Source organism: Mesoplodon mirus, assembly GCF_964341445.2.
Source record: "Mesoplodon mirus genome assembly, chromosome: 12".
Taxonomy (NCBI): domain Eukaryota; kingdom Metazoa; phylum Chordata; class Mammalia; order Artiodactyla; family Ziphiidae; genus Mesoplodon; species Mesoplodon mirus.
The window spans coordinates 96,303,424-96,325,022 of NC_138988.1; the positions used below are offsets into that span (position 1 = coordinate 96,303,424).

The 21,599-nt window shown below is 49.1% G+C and overlaps 1 protein-coding gene across 1 annotated transcript in view; it reads left to right on the top strand.

Annotated features, from left to right (window-relative positions):
* Nucleotides 1-1,265: 1,265 nt before the first annotated feature.
* The window catches only part of GFOD1 (Gfo/Idh/MocA-like oxidoreductase domain containing 1), a gene marked incomplete at its 5' end in the record, with an annotated part of 103,643 nt that continues 83,309 nt past the window's right edge, over nt 1,266-21,599 (top strand). The window contains one exon of the mRNA XM_082637353.1: nt 1,266-1,602. Coding sequence (XP_082493479.1) covers nt 1,350-1,602 — 253 coding nt within the window. The remainder of the gene's footprint in view (nt 1,603-21,599) is intronic.

The following is a 21,599-nucleotide window of genomic DNA, read 5'->3' on the forward strand; positions in this document are numbered from 1 at the left end:
AGGGGAGAACTCCCCCGCTCGCCACCCAAACTCTGGAGCCTGGATTCCGATCCCGGGCCTGTTGCTTACCTGGTTACGCGACCATGCGCAAGTACCCTGAACCTTCCCAGGACTCAGTTACATCATCGGTTATGTGGGTTTCCTATAACCTTGGGGTTGGTGCGAGGAGTAAGGGAGAATGCAAGGAAAGCTTCTTTAGCGTGATGCCCGGCACGGAGGAAACGCTCTCGGAGCGGAGGTGGTAATTACCCGCTGCTCACACCTGGCCGCGTGCCCCGGCCTTCTCGGGGCCCGGGCGCCCGCTGGTCTATTGCAAGGCAGAGATGATTAGCCTATTAGGGCGCGCCCTGACTCGATAGATGTATTGGCTTGTTTGGGGCGGGGCTTGGAAAGGCGAGGGGAAGAAGGAGGTGGTGGACGGCGAAGAAAGGGAAGACGCGAGGGGCAGGAGGCGAGCTAGGTGGGGCGGGGAAGGAGCCGGGCGTGTTCTGGGCCCGGGCGCAGCACGCACCCCGAGCCCGAGCCCGCGGCGGCGGGGGCGGGGGCGGCGCGCGGCGGCCAATGGCGCGCAGCGCTGCGGCGGGGGCGGGGCAGGAACCCCCGGCCGCTGACAGCCAAACTCGCCAACTCCGCCCTCCCGCGGGATCCCGAAGCCCTAGCCTGCCCCCGGGCCCAGGCCGCCCGAGCCGCGCGGCGAGCGAACATGGCAGCAGAATGAGAAGGCTGGCCCCAGGTTGTGGCCGCCGCCGCCGCGCTGCAGCTCCAGATCCACGCCCGGCGTCCTCCGAGCCTCCAGCTTAGCCGGCCTCCTGCTGGCCGCCAGTGCATTTCATTCGGAGCGGCGGGCGGGGAGGAAGGGGACCCCCGCAGCCCGGCCGGTCCGGGCTCTGGCAGTGTGTCGAGGCTCCTGCGTGCGACTCGCAGGCTGCGGAAACGACGCGGGGGAGAGCCGGTCCCGGCTGCGGCGGCGCGGGCGCGGGGATGAGCCGGCCATGGAGCGACCTCGGCGGGGCGCACGCAGCCGGCCCGAGCTGCGGCGGGGACGCCGCCTGAGCCCGGGCTCCGCGGGGCTTCGGGGCCTCAGGCGCGCCGGGGGGGTTCCCTGCCGCCGCCTCCGGGAAGGACGGGAGCCCCGCGTGGCGGACACTGCAGCAGTCACCGTACTGAGGCGCCCGAGCCTGCTCCGCCTGCGGCTCGGTGCGCTCTGGGCACCCGGGCGCCTGGCCCGGTGCACGGCGGCGGCTGGCGCACCGCGGCGAGCCGGCTGCGGGACTGGCTAGAGGGCTGTGCGTGCGCGTGTTCGACCGGAGATCCGAGCTAAAAGCAGGACCAGGCGGGCCGGAGCAGCCATGCTTCCCGGGGTGGGCGTGTTCGGCACCAGCCTCACGGCCCGTGTCATCATCCCGCTGCTGAAAGACGAGGGCTTCGCGGTGAAGGCGCTCTGGGGCCGCACGCAGGAGGAAGCGGAGGAGCTGGCCAAGGAGATGAGCGTCCCCTTCTACACCAGCCGCATTGACGAGGTGCTGCTGCATCAGGACGTGGACTTGGTGTGCATCAACCTGCCGCCGCCCCTCACCAGGCAGATCGCAGTCAAGACCTTGGGTGAGCGACCCCTCCCCCTCCGCCGCCCCATCCCCAGCCTCGCTCCTTTCATCCCCTGCTGCTTTTCTCCTCTTGCCCTCTCTTCATCCCGGAAGCCTACATGGCATCTACGCCGACTCGGGCACCTGAGATCCCACATCCCACTCGGAGCTTTCTCCTTCCTCATCCCTGGCCTTCCCCACACCTACGTTTCCCTCCTCCCTCCTGGCACCACCTGGGCGCGCTTTCACACGCGCGTGGCGCCCAGGCTGCTGGAGGCGGCGTGTGTTCCGGGGAAGTCGACCAGGCTGAGGAAATTCTTAAGACTGGGGACGGGCTGCTCTGAGGGAGACAAAACTAAGTCGCCGGCTGAGTGTGCAGTGCCCGAGTGTGTGCGTGCGTGCGTGCGCGCCTGCGAGAGGCGAGTGCGCGCCCAGGAACGCCGGAATAAAGGGCCCACACGTGTCTCGGGTTTTCCTGGGGGCGATCAACTGCCTGACCGTCAGCAGCTGTGGCGCCCTGCTAGGATAGTTTTTTTCTTCCTGCTGGGAGTTAGTTTAGTGGGAGATTATAGAGATGTGACAGTTAGCTGGAATTATTTCTTCTTCGCTGAAAGCAAGGATGGTGAGAGTGGTTGGATGGGGGCGGGGGATCTATTAGGACGTCTTCGTGGCGGGGAGGGGGGTGGTCATAGGTTAGTAAAGACTAATTTGATAAAAGCAGAGGGAGTTAACTTTGGAGTGCGGCAGCCCAAGAATTGCCTTCCGCGCAGATTTGGAGTAGGATCTTAGAATTTTAGGTGATGAGCGCAGTAGTTCCAGAGGCACGGATGCTTTGTGTGGGGAAAGGCCCCATGCTGCCAGTTTCACGTGGAAGCATGCAATAGTCCCACCTTAATTCCCCGCAGGAATAGTGCCTAGGCCTGGTGACAGGCAGGTTGGGGGTGAGCTTACCAGCCTTCACCGTCGGGTTCCCCCACCTAACCCAGGCCGACTGGACCATCTCAGGGCAGAGTATCAGAGTCCCTGCCGTGCCCAGAGGAAGAAGTGCATTTTTTTTTTTTGTCCATCAGCAGTCCTCACACGAACCAGGAAGGCTGCTCACTCCTTAGGTCCCGAGAAAATGTTATTGCCCATCCTTGAAAGTTGGAATTTTTTGTTGGCCAGGAAAGAGACAAAGCTTAGAAGGCAAAAGAGGTAGAAAGCAAGAACTGGGAAGGAACAGAAACCAAGGGTAGTTTATGCAATCTTGGAATGTTTTATTTTTAAAAACAGGCATGGATTTAGGGTAGGTGACACGTACATATATTTTAATTCTATCTTCCGAGAACTATGACCAGGATGTAGAACTCTTTCTCCCTAGAAAACCACTTTCATCAGGCCAAGATTCCTAAGGAGACCGTCCAAGGCTGTCCGTTTTCATGTTAATTTTATTAAGCTTCTGACTTTTGTTGCCTGTTTTCTGTGGCCTTGAATGGAATGTCATTAGGTTCTGGCCAACATTTCTTTTCTGTTTGATCGAATATATACGTTGGGTAGCTTACCTCTGTGCTCACAGTGGATCTGTGCATATTCAGTAGATGATCACCGTCTTATAGCATAAATCTGTGAGGGCAATTCATGTAAGATGGGTGCTTCTTGAGCCCCGTCTCTGCTAGAGGGCTTACGACCTATCACATCAGAAAGGCCTTGTTGTCACATCCCCCCCCTCTCACCGCCCTCCCCCTCCCATCCCCACCCCACCCCAGCCCTCCAGGTCAGACCCACAGAGCAGCCCTAGAGCATGTCTCCTGGAGGGTGGCAATTTGGGAAGCAGGGATGTTCCTGTTTTCTGACCATCTCTGGTACTTTAGCCATGAAAGCATTTGGGGGCTCTGGCTTTGGGAAGTGGCACAAATTATACATTTCTGGATACTTCTTCTGGTCTTATTTTCAGAAACCCCTATGATTTTTTTTTTCCTTGACAAGACTGAGGTGGTTTACCTTTTCAAAACCAAGTGTCAGAGGCATAAGAAATAGCCTTGGTTTAATCATCATGACTGAGGAATAGGGGTTTGTTCATATTTTCATGCTGAGTCTTGGGGCTTTTTACTTTTTTTAAAATTCCTGATTTCACAGGTGATCAGACTACCTGATTCTGAGGTAGTCTCTGCTTGTAGGAAATGTGGAGGCTTTGGATTTAGATGTGGCTGGACCGTAGGCTTGTTCCAGGCCTCATCTTCAGTGGAAAGACCCCAGACATGGCTCCTCTTCCCATTGTACCTGCGAGTACCCGGTGGGGCGGTCATCTTGGTGTGCTGTGCTGTTACAGTTAGAGGCTCAACACATACGACACAGGAGGTGAAAAACCCCGAACAATTATTGGGCCGGTCTGGCCGGTGGCGGTTTGTAGATATTAGTGGTTGCCTAATATGGAAACAAGCCAACCTTGACTAGTCCTGGCCTCGTCGTCCTGTCCTTCTTTGAGTTGCTTGCCTGGCAGTGGTGAGAGACTTGTGGCCCTGGATCCATACTGGTCATGGGTCTGTCCAGGTGAGGGGCTGTGACCAGTATGGAGGCATAAAACTTGCAGTCAGTTGAATCACAACATCCTCCTTTGATTTCTAAAAATTTCCTTGAAATCCCTTCCTAAGCGAACTAGGCATTTCTCTGTTGGAGAGACTTTTCTGCAATGTATAATTTCTACAGCATCCAGGGCTGCCTCTTGTTATGTGCCTACTGTGTGCAACGTGGTAAGTGTTCTATATGAAATGTTTCATTTCTTGACTAAAATAATCCTCGAAGGTAGCTGTTTGCCCCATCTTACAGATGAGGCTGGAGTTGAGTTGCTCAAGGACATGTGTCCCCCCCACTCCAAGTCATTGCTTCCCCTCCCATCCCCTAAACTTGCTCCTTTTGCACTTCCTTCTCTCAGAGAGTGGCAGCCCAGGTGAGATGGTTGAGGGATCCTTTGTTGTGTGTCTACCCCACTCATGGAATCAGTTCCCAAATCTGGTTGATGCCAGCCCCTCATCCCTCTTGTATCTGTTCCCTCTTCTGCATCATTGCTTCCTCCGTAGAAGGAGCTAGGCCCTGACTGCATCTGAATTAGGCTTCAGTGTGCCCCTCGCCACCCTTGCGTCTATCCACCTTCCACTCTGCTGCCAGAATTACTTTGAAGAACTGCAAACCTGATCACATTACTGCCCCCCCATTTCATCACTTCTAGGAAAAGCCCCAGCTTCGGGCTTCCCTGGTGGCGCAGTGGTTGAGAGTCCGCCTGCCGATGCAGGGGACACGGGTTCGTGCCCCGGTCCGGGAAGATCCCACATGCTGCGGAGCGGCTGGGCCCGTGAGCCATGGCCGCTGAGCCTGTGCATCCAGAGCCTGTGTTCCGCAACGGGAGAGGCCACAACAGTGAGAGGCCCACATACCGAAAAAAAAAAAAAAAAAGCCCCAGCTTCTCGGCATGACAGGCAAGACCTGGCCTCTGACGAGCCTGCCCAGCCTCACGTCCTGCTGGTGGTTCTGGAACCCCACGCACTTCAGCTAAACCAAACTGCAGGTGTTTCCTGGAAAGGCCCTTGTTCCTTCATGTGTCCGTGCCTCTGTCAGGAATACCCTTCTGCCTCGTGTGTGTGATGGATGCCTGTTCATCCAGCCTCAGGCCCAGTGGCATCTCCTCCCGGAATCCTTCCCCTTCCTCAGTCCCGCCCCCACCCCCATACCCTTCTGTGGCCTCAGCACTGCGTGCCTCCATCTTTTCTTACACTTAACTTTAATGCATTTGCTTAAAAAGTAGATTTTATTTAGTTATTATAAATAGGTTATAGATTCACGTGGTACACGTTTCAAGTGCTCTAACACACTTGAAATAGTACACAGTGAAGAGGAAGTGTTCCCCAGCCCCATCCTTCACCTGGAGGCAATCATGGTTATAAGTTCTTTTGTCTCCTTTTGATGACTTTTCTAAGTATGGACTGGTGAATATGTGTGTTGAGAATTTGAAAAATATTTTTCACACAATTAGTAACATCTTATACTTACTGTTACATACTTTGTTTTCATCATGCATCAATATGATCTTGAAAATTTGTGTGTATATATACACATAGATGTATATTTAAAACTCAGAATGTAAAAGTATCCTTGCTCCTGTTTTTGGCTGTGTAGTATTTCACTGTATGGGATAAACCAGAATTTACTTAAGCAGCTCCCTATTATTCAACATTTAGCTTGTTTCCAACCTTTTGTTTTTGTTTTATTTTATTTTTTTATACAGCAGGTTCTTATCTATTTTATATGTATTAGTGTGTATATGTCAATCCCAATCTCCCAGTTCATCCCACCACGTCCCCTCCCCCTTTCCCCGCTTGGTGTCCATACATTTGTTCTCTACATCCGTCTCTATTTCTGCCTTGCAAACCAGTTCATCTGTACCATTTTTCTAGATTCCACATATATGTGTTAATATACGGTATTTGTTTCTCTCTTTCTGACTTACTTCACTCTGTATGACAGCCTCTAGGTCCATCCACGTCTCTACAAATGACCCGATTTTGTTCCTTTTTATGGCTGAGTAATATTCCATTGTATATATATACCACACTTCTTTATCCATTCGTCTGTCGATGGGCATTTAGGTTACTTCCATGACCTGGCTATTGTAAATAGTGCTGCAGTGAACATTTGGGTGCATGTGTCTTTATGAATTATGGTTTTCTCTGGGTATATGCCCAGTAGTGGGATTGCTGGGTCGTATGGTAATTCTATTTTTAGTTTTTTAAGGAACCTCCATACTGTTCTCCATAGTGGCTGTATCAGCTTACATTCCCACCAACAGTGCAAGAGGGTTCCCTTTTCTCCACGCCCTCTCCAGCATTTGTTGTTTGTAGATATTCTGATGATGCCCATTCTAACTGGTGTGAGGTGATACCTCATTGTAGTTTTGATTTGCATTTCTCTAATAATTAGTGATGTTGAGCAGCTTTTCATGTGCTTCTTGGCCATCTGTATGTCTTCTTTGGAGAAATGTCTATTTAGGTCTTCTGCCCATTTTTTGACTGGGTTTTTTTTTTTTAAATATTGAGCTGCATGAGCTGTTTATATATTTTGGAGTTTAATCCTTTGTCCGTTGATTCCTTTGCAAGTATTTTCTCCTGTTTCCAACCTTTTGCTTATACCAACTTGTGATGACTAATCGAGGGCAGATGTCGTTTTGCACACACGCCAGTGTGCTCGTAGAATGACTCCGTGAACTCTTAATCACAGGTGGTGATCATCTCTTTCATTTGTTTGCTTGTTCTTCTCTTTGTTAGTTGTCTCCCCAGTTAGAATGTAAGTTCTTTGAGGGGGTAGAGCCTTTGTCTGCTTGGCTCACCCAGTGGCCTTATCTCCCCTAGACGGTGCCAGGCACTGAGTCACCTCATAGGCACACTATAAATATTTCTTGAATGCCAAATGAATGCTTTTCATCGAATGAATGAATGCCTGGCTTATCAAGAGGGTGTGTCGATCAATACAGAACATTTTTGTCCTGCATGCAATAGCATAGTACCTCTCAAACTTTATTTCGCGGTTGCATTACCTGGGGATCTTGTCAAAATGCAGATTGCAGGATGGGACCTGAGATTCAGAATTTCCATCCAGCTCCCAGGTGGTTTGGATGCTGCCGCAGCCAGACACAGAGGCGTGATGGCTCTCTGCCTTTGGGAAAAGAAGACATCCACGGCCTTGAGTCGTTCACCTGGCAGGGGAGCTGGGTTAAAATACCTGTTGCCTTTGTGGGTCATGTGGCGACATCTGTTTTCATGGTCCCTGCCCTGGTTTTTGGAGATAGTAGTGCAGGCTCCCTTGGGAAAGTCTCTCTGGGGGATGGATGGCGCTTTGGGGATAGAGAATAAGGCTGCAGAGTTTCATTGAGCCTTGACCTTGCTGCGCACTGATCTTGCCCCGACTTGTTTGGCAAAATGAGCTGCAGACTGGGAGCTCTATATCCTTTTCTGCCCTACTTCACAGTGTCAGCAAATTGCCCAAGGTTGAGAAGGGCTGCTGGGACAGGCCTGAGGGAGCGGGAAAGAAACGGGGCCGCACTGGTCATGGTTGCCACACTAGCAGAGATAGGGCTGCAGATAATGAAATTGTGTATTTGGACTTGACAGTCACCATCTGAAACTCCAGCAAACCCTGCATTTCCTGTTCTTCCTTCAAGTCTGTTCTCAATCTTTGCCTGTCTGAAGACTGTAGTAAATGTGATTGCATTTTTCTCCAAGTTTCCGTCCCTGAACGTGGAGAGAAATGATTTCGGTCTACTGATTTGGTTTAGAGTTGAGGAAGCTCTGGGGCATTATGTAAATGAAAGAAATGACTCTATTTACTGTTAGGAAAAATCAAGCATCACCAGCCTCATTTTACCTAATTGAAATTAGGCTCAGGTGAGTGATTGTTTTGTTGATGGTGTCTGGCTTTGCAAACGTACAATTCTGCAGAAGTTTATATGGGAGCAGGGAGAAGCCAAATGAAGAAGTTGGACATTTTGATACCTGAAACTGGGGAAGAACAACAAAAAAAGTGAAAGTAAATAGCATGTTTTAAGGGTTTCATTGAGAAAGTAATGTACAGGCAATTTGTTCTATATTTTGATTCGGGGAAATCATGGTCCAGCAAAAAGCATCATGATTTAAGATGTGGTATTACGCAAAACTAACTGGGAAAATTTGGCAGTTTACAACTGTGTGGCTTTGGGAGACGTAATGTCCTTCCTGAGTCTCATTTTTTTTTTTGCGGTACGTGGGCCTCTCACTGTTGTGGCCTCTCCCGTTGCGGAGCACAGGCTCTGGACGCGCAGGCTCAGCGGCCATGGCTCACGGGCCCAGCCGCTCTGTGGCATGTGGGATCCTCCCAGACCGGGGCACAAACCCGTGTCCCCTGCATCGGCAGGCGAACTCCCAACCACTGCGCCATCAGGGAAGCCCCCTGAGCCTCATTTTTTTCATCAATAAAATGGAGCTAAAGATACTATCATATAGAGTTGATATGACAATTAAAATGAGGGGGGTAGATAAAGACCTAGTCCATGGCCCCCCCTTAGCTGTCTGCATAGACTCAATAAATGTTCTCCTTCTTCCCACTGTGGTCAGTTATTTAGTCTATTCCAAATGGTGCTTCTGAAGATTTATGTTCCCTCATTTTTCTGATGAGACGATTCCTTTCTGCTAGACTCAGAAAATACAGTTAAAAGTTTTTTTTTTATTTTAAAAAGGGAATATGCATAAGCCAAGCTTCAGGTGCTGTCTTTGCTGAAAATCTAGCACTTGATTCACAGATACGGGATCTAGAAAGTGCTGATGGTGTCACCAGGAGCTCACCATCCTCCCGTGAGGCTTCGTCATCACCGTGGGAAGGATGCAGGGCTGTCTCATGGAGCTCGGGGCAGGGATGTAGCTGGGTCTCAGTAGGTACCTGGAAACCATGAACTCCTGGAATTGTACCATTCTGTTCTCTGCCCCTCTCCATGTGTCGCCTGCATCACCCATCCCTCTTCAGAGCAGCCTCCTCTGCGTCCTGGGCTCGTGTGATGGGCAGAACACCGTCCACATGTGGCTCCCAAACAGAAATAGTACTGGTTCAGCCACCTGAGAAGTGCAGTCCTCGCCTTGCTCCCCACCCCCGGTGTCCCTGCTTGTGTCTGATGTTACCTCCCGGCTCAGTCTTTTTGGAGATGATCTCGCAATGTGGGGGACCACTCTCCTGGAGGGCAGTGGAGGTGGAGGGGTTGAGTGGTCATTCTGAGCTGGGCCACACTCCACAAAGATGCTGATTAGGAGAACATAGACTTGGGTGAAGACTTTACAGATGTAGACATTTCTTGATGACGTAGGTTCTTTACCTACTTTGTGGAATACACATTGGGCATCTTGCTGCTCTTCTAATGACCGTAGTAAAACAGCAGAGAGAAAGATATATGTCATGATGAGATGATGCCAGCCTCATTAGGATTATTAAATTTAGGGTGTGCATATATTGAAAGTTGGTGATGGGAGAGCAGATAAACGTGACCCACTCTGTGGAGTTTAATGGTCATCTGGAGGTTTGCAAGCCTCATTGACTGCCACCTCCTATGTGGCATGTGCCAGCAGAGGACCACCAGGAGACAGAGACCCTTTGAGTTCAAGTATTAGCTTAGGACCTCTAAGGAGCCAGGAAAGACTAAGGTCCCGGAGGAAGAGGGATTTCTGCTTTCAGGCTGCTTTCCTTCTGGAAACTGTGACATCAGCTCTTCCTGGGTCTCCAGCCTGCTGGCCTGTCCTGCAAATTGCCAGTCCCCATCGTGGCATGAGCCCCATCATGGCATGAGCCAATTCCTTAAAAATAAACCCCACCCGCCCTCTCTATGTATACATATCCTGTTGGTTCTGTTTCTCTGGAGAATCCTGACGAGTACAGATTTTGGCTGGATCAAGGCCACCTGGCCAGGCAAGCTGGGCCATGAGACACCTGGCAGACGTGTCACACAGATGTGGGCTTGGAGAGACTTGGTGGAGAAGCAGCTCTGGGGAGCTCAGCTGATGGGTGTGGGCCCCTAGGAGAGCACTCAGTGAACACTGTTCTCTAAGCCAGAAGACCTTGGGGGTGGGGGGGTTCTTTTTATTTCAGACTCAAGCCAAAGGGAATGTTGGGAAGAGACTTGGCCACACTCACCGCTGAGAGCCACGCTGACCCCTCGCCCTGATGGTTCTACACCTGTCGACAGGGCTTTGGGGGAGTTCATCTCTCAGGTTTGGGCAAGTCTGGGATGCCTTGGGGTTTAGACTTTCCTTGAGAATTGTTAATGAGTATGAAAAAACGTGGAAAAATGACTTTACATTAAAATGATATGAACTGTTTTTTAAATTTCCAGTTTCCAACTATAATAGCCCTTAGGCTATTGAGATGCTCTTGTAGTTAGCATAATATCCATAAACTGAAACTGTAGTTTTGAAGCCCCAAATTAAGTTGCAGCTTTAGCATTGCTTTTTAAAAAAACAAACAAAAAACAGCTTAATTGAGATATGCTTTATATATCGTAAATTCACCCACTGTAAGTGATTTCATGATTTTTAGTGAACTTATATGATTGTGAAACTATCATCACAAAAAGTTTTAGAATACTTCCAACATCTCCAAAAGTTTCCTCATGCTTGTTTTTGGCCAATCCCTGTTCTCACTCCTAGCCCCAGGCAACCACTGACCTGCTTTCTGTTTCTAACATTTTGCCTTTCCTAGCAATTTCGTATAAATGGAGTCATATAATATGTAGTCTTTTAAGTCTGGCTTCTTTCACCTAGCATGTTTTCGATGTTCGTCTGTGTTGTCGCATGTATCAGAAGTTTCTTTTTGTTTGCCAAGTGATATTCCATTGTATGGATAGAACACATTTTGTTTAACCATTCACCCTTCAATGGGTATTTGTATTGTTTCCAGTTTTTAAGCTATTGTGAATAATGCTGCTGTGAACATTTGCATACAAGTCTTTTGTAGACCCATGTTTTCATTTCTTTTGAACGGATATCTAGGAGTGAAATTGATGGGTATGTAGTATGTATATTGAATTTTTTAAGAAACTGCCAAACTTTTCCAAAGCAGCTGTACCACTTTATATTCCTACTGGCTAGGTAGGGAATTCTAATTTCTCTACATCATCACCCACACTTGATATTGTCAGTCTTCCTGCTTATAGCCATTATAGATAGTGCATAGGGGTATCTCATTATGATTTTGATTTGCATTTCCTAATGACTAATAAGGTCGGGCACCTTTTCATGTGCTTATTAGCCAGTCGTATATCTTCCTTGGTGAAATGTCTATTCAAATCTCTTGACCATTTTTAAATGGGGTTGTTTGTCATCTCGTTACTGAGTTAGTAGCAATGGTTTTACGCTTTTGTTATGTTGTTAAGTTAGGGGTAGGTTTCTGGGGGCTTTTAAAGACTTCTCTCTATTTTTGATTTTGGAACTAGATACAGCTGAACTAATTCTCCAACCCAAGTGAAATCAGCTTTGCCAAATATTCATTGAAATGGTTCACTATTTAAAAGAGCGAGACAGTCATGTGAGCGGATGCTGACGCTAGCGCTCCTGCATTGCCCTGGGCCCTGATGAGATACACAACACCCTTTGAGGCACATTCCCAATTTGAAGATTTTCAGAAGTGCTCTAGGACCTTTCAGTTACTTATTTTGTCCAGTGTTTGGAGAGTGTTTCTCTCTCTCTTTTTTTTTTTCCATTTATTTTTCTCTAATGGCCTTTACAGATATGGCCTTTGTTCTTGAGAGAAGATAAGCGTACGCAAGCACACGGTAATGCAACAGAACATATGATTAAGTACAGTATGAATCGTTATACTGCAACGGCAGGAAGTGTTTGCTTAAGGCAGTTGAGTAACCCCAAAATATCAGTGTTGGGTTAAGGGTGGGCTACCCGGGTAGCTTGACAGTGCCAGTCTGTAAAGGGTGCTAGAACAAAGGGGAAAAGTAGAGAAAATGTTTGAACAGAATTCTCTTCATAAAAAGTGCTGTGTGGGGCTTCCCTGGTGGCGCAGTGGTTGAGAGTCCGCCTGCCGATGCAGGGGACACGGGTTCGTGCCCCGGTCTGGGAAGATCCCACATGCCGCGGAGCGGCTGGGCCCGTGAGCCATGGCCGCTGAGCCTGCGCGTCCGGAGCCTGTGCTCCGCAACTGGAGAGGCCACAACAGTGAGAGGCCCGCGTACCGCCAAAAAAAAAAAAAAAAAAAGTTCTGTGTGGATGGAATGGGAGATGCAACAGAGTGAGACTTGGAAGGGGCTTCCTCTAATAGGGGGTGAAGTATTGCCTTGTTGTCCTCTAGAAGGGCTGGCCCAGGTTCACTGATGAGCTTTTGTTTTGATGAGAGGGGAGCTTGAGTTTGAGGTTAGAGCTAAAACGCACAGCGCCTGTGAGAAGAAGCCACACCGGTCCCCAGCGCCCGTCCCCTCAGGCAGCCTGGGTCCCTGAGGAGGTGGCCTTGCAGATAATGGATGTTGCCTGAGCTGAGGACGGAGGAATTCCTGAGGGCTGAAGGGTTTGGGAAGAACCTTTGGAGGAGGTGGGGCTTCTACGGGACCAGGGAGTCGGATTTAAGTAACTGAAAGGGAGTTGTAGAAGCCTCTGTGATGTAAAATCCTCTTCAGGGAACCACCTGGCTCCATAGCAGCACTCTGAGGAAAAACTACGTTTCCTATAGTCGACCACTATAGGTCATGCTCAGTTGCTGGGTTTGTGCTGTGTCGGACGGTGGGCGTCTTTCTGTTACATGGTCGAGGCCCTTGTGGTCCAAGGGGCCAGGCGGGCTGGGGCTGTGAGTCACCGTGTGAGAAGGGATGAAGGACTCTCCTTGGAGAAGGACACTCAGTGCATGAGAGGTGGACGTGCTTGGCAGCACTAGGAGGTGAGAACTCGTGGAGATGACGACCAGGAAGCTACGGCAGAGGAGTCTGCCGCATGGGTGATGGTTTTAGGGAACGGCCCCAGTGGTGTGATGTATAGTTCCTTTTTTTTTTTTTTTTTTTTGCGGCACACGGGCCTCTCACTGTTGTGGCCTCTCCCGTTGCGGAGCACAGGCTCCGGATGCGCAGGCTCACTGGCCCAGCCGCTCCTCGGCATGTGGGATCCTCCCGGACCGGGGCACGAACCCGCGTCCCCTGCATCGGCAGGCGGACTCTCAACCACTGCGCCACCAGGGAAGCCCCTATAGTTAGTTATTGACTTGGGACCCAGAGTCAGTTAACAGGGCCTTGCTAGGTGAGCGCGCTGGCTGGGCTCTCAGAAGATCCCCACCATGACACTCTGCGTATCCGTTGCTTGTTTCATAAGGAAAAGTTCTTTCCTTTTCCAGGTTTCCAAAAAAATGTTGAATTTGGTGTCATCTGTAGAAAGTAAAGTGAGGTATCCAGATGCTTTTGTCATCAGGGGAAAAGTTGACTAGTTTTAAGAGGCTGCCCCGTCCTGTGTATGGCCTGGCGTTGAGTCTTGGCCTTTGCCACATTCTACGTGGCCGGGAGTCCTCCACTTAACTCTTCTGAGCCTGTGTTTCTTTATGTGTAAAACAGAGATAATAAACATACCTAACTCAGAAGGTTGTAGACATAAACAGGGATTTGTTTAAAGTGAGTGCTCAAAAAGCATGGGAATCCTGCTTCATCAGGACTTATTATGGTGAGCTACTGTCCACTCATTCTTCCCTTGAACAAATCTTCATTGAGCACCAGCTGTATACCAGGCACTCTCTAGATCTATGCTTTGCAATACAGTAGTGACTAACCAACCATACATGGCTCTGTGAAGTTACATAAATTAAAACTAAATAAAGAATCCGGGTCCTCAGTTGCCCTAGCCACATTCCAAGTGCTCGAAAACCACATGTGGCTAGCTGGAGGCTACCATATTGGACACTGCAGCATAGAACATGTCCATCATTGTAGAAACTTTTATTGGACAGCCCTCATCCCTAGGCTGGGGATTCAGCTGTGAACAAAGCAGCCATTTATGCTTAATGTAAACAGGGATTTTTGAGAAATCCAAACTTTTGGGTGTGTTTCCTTTTTTTTTCCAGGATTGGGACGCTGGGGAGTCCATAGTGTGGGCTATTGGAGTCTCATAAGTAATTAGGGGATGTTTAATGACGTGTAGGTACCACTTTCCCTATTTGTAAGTAAGGACTTATTAATAAGAAGGAGAAGTGCTGTGGAAAGTCTCCTAAAATCCCCTTTAAATGTCAGGAATGCACAACCAGATAAGTGATACTATGCCCCACCTTGGGGTCCTCCCAGGGGCTTTGGGTAGCAGGTGGCACAGATGAGGCTGAGTGATGCCAGGTCAGGAATGCAGCTTCTCTCGCTAGAGACGCTTCCTTAGCCTCTGAGCAACCCCCTGAGGTTTTCCTTGCTTTTGGCCAATGTAGAGCCCAAAGCACAGAGAAGCCAAAGGACTTAGAGTCTGCACCTGGGGGTAGTGGGGGAAGGGACTAGATTCAGGCCCCTTCATCCCAAGAGAACCCAAGAGAACACTTCCTGCCGGTTCTGGGGCCTGGGCATGGGGGAGAATACTGCCTTCCTCTCCTCTCAGCGGCCAGCACTCTGCAGCTCTGGGGGAAATGAACGTTCTCACTCAATTCCTCCTCTCGCCTCTCCCTCCGGCTTCCCTTCCCGCGAGGGGAAAGGCTATACAGGCACTCAAGCATGAAGCCTCAGCGAATAGGTAATTACTATTTTGGTAATTATTATTGCTTTTTTTCCCCCTTCAAGTCCCATTAACTTTGTGAAAGCAATACCCATCTGTGTGAGTGTTCCTTAGGGAATCGGGTCTGTGAAATTCCAGCTAATTGGAGCTTGGAGGGAGCGGTGAGTGCCTCTGTGAGGGTGTGAGCGCACACGTGCCTCCGACAGAACGTATCTTGACTGAAGTCAAGGGCAACGTCAGGATTTTAGAAGGCTTGTCATTTAAATTTGTCGCTGGCAGCGCTCTCATCTCCTACAAGACTATGAATAATCGAAAGTGGGTGGTGGAAAATGAGATTTTTTTCCCCTGCTCTGTCTTTCCTCCTTTTCCAATAGAGCTGGGGCACCAGAGGAGAAAAAAGCAGCAGGTATAAACATTTTGCGGAAAAAAAAAACCCAATGCCACACGATTCTGCTTGTTTGAACTTTTGTTCCTTCCAGCACCACCCACATGGGACATTTGTTTACATGGCACAGTGTTGCTCTCAGGGAGTCCTGGGGACAGGTTTAGAGCCCCTGGGGACATAGCCTGTCTGACTTAATATGCACAGCCGTTCACATCGAGGGCACAGAGGCAGCCCGGCTTTCCCCGCGAGGCCTGCGGGTACCACAGTGCGGCGTTTGTCTGTGGACCTGAGACGTAGCCACGGGTGCTGACCCCAGTGCAGTGGGCCGCCGTCCACAGCCTGCCCATGGGGGCTTCCACGGGGGATGTGCACCCAAGCACCTGGCATTTGCTTTTCTCCTTTCCAGCCCCTGTGACCCAGGGTGGCACTGCCAGGTGTGCTCATCACCTCCAGGTGCCGGGGGAGCCAGTGGGATTGCAGGGGTCACACCCTCCATCAGGGGTTCCCTGAGTGGGTATTTATCAGTTTTCAAACTAGTTCAACACTTGTATTCACAATCCATTTATTAAGTGCCTACAATGTGTATGGCATTGCTCTTGGTCACTGGGGGTGAGAAGAGGTCAAAGATGTATAAGATATGATAAGTATTCTGAAAAGAGCTTATAATCCATCTAGAACCTACCCATCCCTTTTGGAATGAGAAGAGGAACCAACACTTTATTGAGTACTTCATACCGGGTCCAGAGTCAGGCACAAGTGTCACCTCATTCCCACCTCACAACCAAGCTTCACGGTGGGCATTTAGCGTCTCCATCTTACAAGTGAGAAGTTTAATTGGAGAGAGGTTAAATGTCACAATCATTGATTCTAAGACACATTTTTTTTCACACTTCAACATCTAAAATAGGGACCTGACTTATAATCGATGTCAGGTCGTAGTTTAGTTGGCAGTGGCTTTTCTTTCTTGGTCGTAAGTGAAATCATCATAGGTCTTGGCAGTGGTGGCTTAGATTCTGCGAAACGGTGTTTTGTCAGGTGCACCCAGCTAAGGAGAAGTGGAATCAGAATTCGACGTAGGACTGCCTGACTCCGAAGCTTGCGTTTTTTTCCAGCACAATATGCTGCACAATCCGTGCGCCATATGCACAGAGTCCATAGGGCTTTCGCAGACGTAGTATGAAAAGGGGGAAGTGGTGACTAAATTGGAGCTCACGTCATCTATTCCATCACTGTGGGGACAGTAGCTGGGGAAGTGCATGTGTCAAACAGGATGTTGAGAGATTGAGAAAATGTTGTCTCATTGTCTTCCCTTCTCTACTGATTATAACTCATTGTTGAAAGAGGCCAAAAATAAATGGCATGAGGGAAGGGATGTGGGAACAGATGTATATGTATGACTGATTCACTTTGTTATAAAGCAGAAACTAATAAAAAAAATAAAAAATAAATGGCAAACTCTTGTGTGGACAAGGTGGAAACAGGAGCGAGGTAGTCCTCCCTTGGTGCCGTGTGTTCTGGGCTGAGGGCCATATTCTCACCTGCAGGAACCCATGGGGGATGTGACTAATGGTTGCAGGCACAGCGGCCTCTTTAGTGTCCTGGATATCAGTGTCCTGATAGGAGACTCAGGCCAGCTCCCTCCCCTGCATGGCTGAATTCTGGGAAGTCCCCAAGCACGGGCCTGGGTGTGTTTATTGTTGTCACACTGCCCTCTGGTCAGCTCACTCAGGTATGAAGGGAGGGCTGTTGAATTCCACAGCTGACCTGGATTCAGCAAGCAGTGCCAAGGACCGGGGCAGGGGGAGAAACAGCCAAGGTGGCTGCCGCCATTTGCAAGTCGTAGGCTTGGCCTGCATGGCCCCGTCTGCTTAAACGAGTCTGGTCTCACGATGGGCTCCGACCAAGTCCTTCTCCTGAGCAGCTGGTGTGAAAAGCAGACAAATAGAGGGGAGACGAGCCGGTGATTTGGTGTCTCATGGGAGGCTGTGTGGAATGGTGGACAGAGACACCGTGACATGTCTTGGAGCGACTTATCCCCTAACACCCAAGGGAAACTGAGTCTCAGAGGAGTTGACTGGCTGGTGGGTGTTCACACCGCTAATCGTTGACAGCTGAGTCAGGACGGAACCCGGGTCCCTAGAGCCTGTTCTTTTTACCTTATCAGACATTTAATCGCTCGGGGCCTGTGTTTCTCCAACAATGAAAAAAAAATGGGAGGTTGACTTCTGGGAAGCTCTCCTGAGGAAATAACCTCGAATAATAATGATGAAAAAATGCGCACACACAATAGTGTTCAGTGAAGTCTTATTTACGTTATGAAACCCTAGAAACAAACATAAATGTTCCACAGTAGGGAAGCAGTGAGGTAAATATGGTAAATATAGCTGATTATAAATGCTAAATAGCCATTGGAATTATGTATAGGAAGACTGTAGCGATATGGGGAATTTTTATGATATAATGGTAGGTAAAGAAAAAGGTTACAGAAGTATCTGTATATGATGATGATAGCCTTGTTTAAAACACACAGGCCCAGAAAATTAAAGCCTGGTAGGTCATCAGCCAAAATCCTAACGCTGGTTATCATGGGGCTGTGGGATTATGGATTTTTATTTCTTCTCTAGAGTTTCAGTTTTTAAAAATATGGTCTTAATGGAAAAAATACATCGATTTCTTTTCTTTTTTTTAACAGAAAAAGACAGTAACATGGGAAAAAATGTTTGGTTGGAATGACCCTCTGGTTCTTCTATTCTGAGATCCCTTGAATCTGGGACAGCTGTCTCCAGGCACGTGGAGACGTTTGTGATGTGTAAACATGAGTCCAGCCTTGGCTGAAGGGGAAAGGCAGTCTTCCAGGAGGTGGAAGTGGATGTATGAAGGTATAGAAGCTCTGCTGTTGTTGATAATTGGAAGTGACAGAATATGGGGAGAAGCCATAGGCTCTCGGTTCTAGGGTGATTTCTTTGTAATTCTAACCTTGTGCAGCCAAAGGCCAAACGCTGCTGGAAAGAGCCGGGGCAGCCCCATCCTTTTCTGCTGCTTCCTGACTTTGCCCCCGGGGTGGGAAGTGAAGCGCTTATTGGCTTCAGCCCTCCAAAGAAATATAGGGATGGTGCAGTGGAAATATTTCCAGTTTTCACTTACCCTTTTCTCTGCCGGAAGTTTTCGCTTTAGCCAGACCTGTGCTGGTGCAGCCGGTGAGCAGCTTCAGAACCATTGTTCTGGGAAACGCATCACCGTCTTCTGGAACTCCTTCCTGGGCTTTGGTGGGGATGTGGTGCAGCCAGAGGGTGTTGGCCTGGGGGCTTGGACAGGCCATTCTTATCCCGACAGCACAATTAATTAGCTGTGACCTTGGGTGAGTGACCTCACCTCTCCAGACTTTTCATTACCTTCACTGTAAAATGCAGGCGCTGGAGTCAAGTTTATCAGAGTTCCTACCTGGTAGATCTATTCCAACGCCTCGCTTTAAAAGCATGGCACTGATCGGGCAAAGTGATTTGGTTTGGTAAATATTTTTAAGTGCCGTTTCATTACTACCGTTGTCATGGTTGATTACTCTGACCTGTTGTTTTTTAATCTGTTACACAAATACACACAGCTCTCCTTTATACCGGGAAGATAAAGTTTCCCTTTATCTGAAAGGGAGATGTGTTCTGGGGGCGAAGTGGCCCGACTGGTGTGGCTTGGTGGGAAGGCTGTTAGCCTAAGTTGTGTGCGCACCTCTGTGCGTGTGTGTGTGTGTGTGTGCGTGTGTGCACACCCGCCCGTGTACATTGTGCCCTTGATGGTGTGGGTTTCTTTTTTTCCTTTATTATCACTGCTGAGACCACATCTGTAGGGGTAGCTGCTACTACCAGCTGTCAAGCTAGTAATTCAGCGGGTTTGGTGTGATTTCTGGGCACAAGTGTATCAGCGCAGTCGGTTGCGTTAGCTTTGTCTGCAGGTGCCTCGTGAAGCAGATCGTCCTCCAGGGCACTAAGGGAAGATGGAGTTCTGCCCAAGAAGAACTACTGCGTTGTCAGCAGCAGATCGAAGGCATATTCCCTCCAGGCAACTCCAGGCCAGAACTTGTTCTGGGGACAGTTTATAGGAGGCGGCTATAGAGAATGTCACCCTGTCCTTCATGAGCGGTCGTCTGGGTGCAGCCACTTTTCACGCTGGTGTCCGCCCAGGACGGGCGCCCTCTGCACCTTAGTCACCCTTCCTAAAAGGCAGAGCACATGATGGGAATAAACTGGGTGGAAAATCTGGTGTTACCGATCATAACCCTGGCAGAGGAATTAGTGGGCTTCACCTGGTCGGTGTAAAGATAAGCGCAGAGAGGGTTTGAAAGGAAAATAACTCTGTTTACTCCTCCCATCTTTTCTTTCTGTTATCTCCCAACTCAGATGAAAAATCCGTGCCATGTGGGAACCCTAAGCAGCGCGATAATATCACCTTGTACCTTCCACAGGAATTACGTAAGCAAAGAATCGGGCTGGGGGAAGATAAAGGCGCCAATAGAGAAAGGATCTGTGTCTACATAGGACATTTTTGGGTCACCCTAGACCAGGGTGACTCTGTCTTTCCCAGCATTAATTTTACGCTTGGTTTCAATGTTTGACAGTCATTAAAAATGGGAAGGGTTCCTGAGATCCAGCCTAAACTGAGTGGTTCTCTGTGTTCATACAGGATCCTGTTGGTGCCTCTTTACAGAGGAGTTGCTTGGTGTCACAACAGTGTCTTGCGTCCGCTGGGCGTTGGATGATCCAGGTTTCGTTTTAAGTTTGCTGACTGTGCACATGGATCTTTTTCTCTTTCCTTTACGTTTTTAGGGAGACAGGAAACCTTGCGGGGGGCCGGGTCCTGATGCTAACTCACTTTGCAGCCTGACCGTCTCTTGACTTTTCCGGTCTCAATTCCTCTTATAAAATGAGGGGTTTGTTTTATATGATGGTTCTCAAGCTTGGCTACACAGTAGGAAGCCCTGGGAAGGTTTTCAGCATCCTGGGTGCCCAGCCTGTGTCCCCGACCAATTACATCAGAGCCTCTGATGGTAGCAATTGATATTTTTAAAAGCTCCTCGGGCTTCCCTGGTGGCGCAGTGGTTGAGAGTCCGCCTGCCAATGCAAGGGACATGGGTTCGTGCCCCGGTCTGGGAAGATCCCACATGCTGCGGAGCGGCTGGGCCCGTGAGCCATGGCTGCTGGGCCTGCGCGTCCAGAGCCTGTGCTCCGCAACGGGAGAGGCCACAACAGTGAGAGGCCCGCGTACCGCAAAAAAAAAAAAAAAAAGCTCCTCAAAGTTACGGAGCTTTGTTTAAAACAGGGCTTCTCAAACTTTGATGTGATATAAACCACCTGAGCATCTTGTTAAAATGGCAGATTCTGGTTCCCTAGGTCTCGGATGGGGATTCTGCATTTCTGACAAGTTTCCAGGGGATGCTGATGCCACTGGTTCATGGACCAAGCTTTGACTGACAGGATTTAGATTCTAAATCTTAACGATGGTACAAGGCTAGTTAAGAATTATGTTTGCAAAAATGCGCACAAGGAGTATACTACAGAAATGTGCACAGAAGAAGCAGCAATTATGTTGGCAGAGGAAATCAGGGGTTGCTGCACAGAGGAGGTGGCATTTGAGAGAATGCCTTGAACAATGAGGAGGGTTTTTTTCTTTGGGGCAGAATATTGAATGTGTATTAGTTCGGGAAACTTCTCTTTCTCCAGAGAAGCAGACCAACAGGATGTGTGTTCGTGTGTTTGTATGCGGTTGCCCCTTGAACAACGTGAGGGTTAGGGGTGCCAACTCTCCGCAGAGTTGAAAATCTGCATGTAACGTATAGTCGGCCCCCCATCTCCACAGTTCCTCTGTATCTGCAGCCTGCGTGGATTCAACCAACCGTGGGTTGTGTAGGACTGTAGTATTTACTATTGAAAAAAATCTGCATGTAAGTGCACCCACGCAGTTCTAACCTGTATCGATCAAGGGTCAACTGTATGTGTGTATATATGTAGGTGTGTGTGTATGTATGTATACGAATGAGGGAGAGAGAAAGATTTAAGAAATTGGTTTATGCAGTTGTAGACATTGGTAAATCTGAAACCGGCAGCGCAGGGCCGCAGGCTGGAGACCCAGAGAAGAGCGAGGTTTGCAGTTCAAGTCTGAAGGCCGTCTGCTGGCAAAGTTCCCTCTTCTTAAGGGGAGATCAGTCTTTTTCTAGTGAGGGTCTTCAACTGATTAGACGAGGCCCACCCACACTATGGCGCGTAGTGCACTTAGAGTCTGCTGATTTAAATGTTAATCTCATCGAAACAATACTTTCACAGAAACATCTAGAATAATGTCTGCTCAAATATCTGGGTATCATTTCCTAGCCAAGTTGATGCATAAAATTAACCCCCTCAACGAGGGAAAGGGTATTCTAGTTTCTTTTGGCCT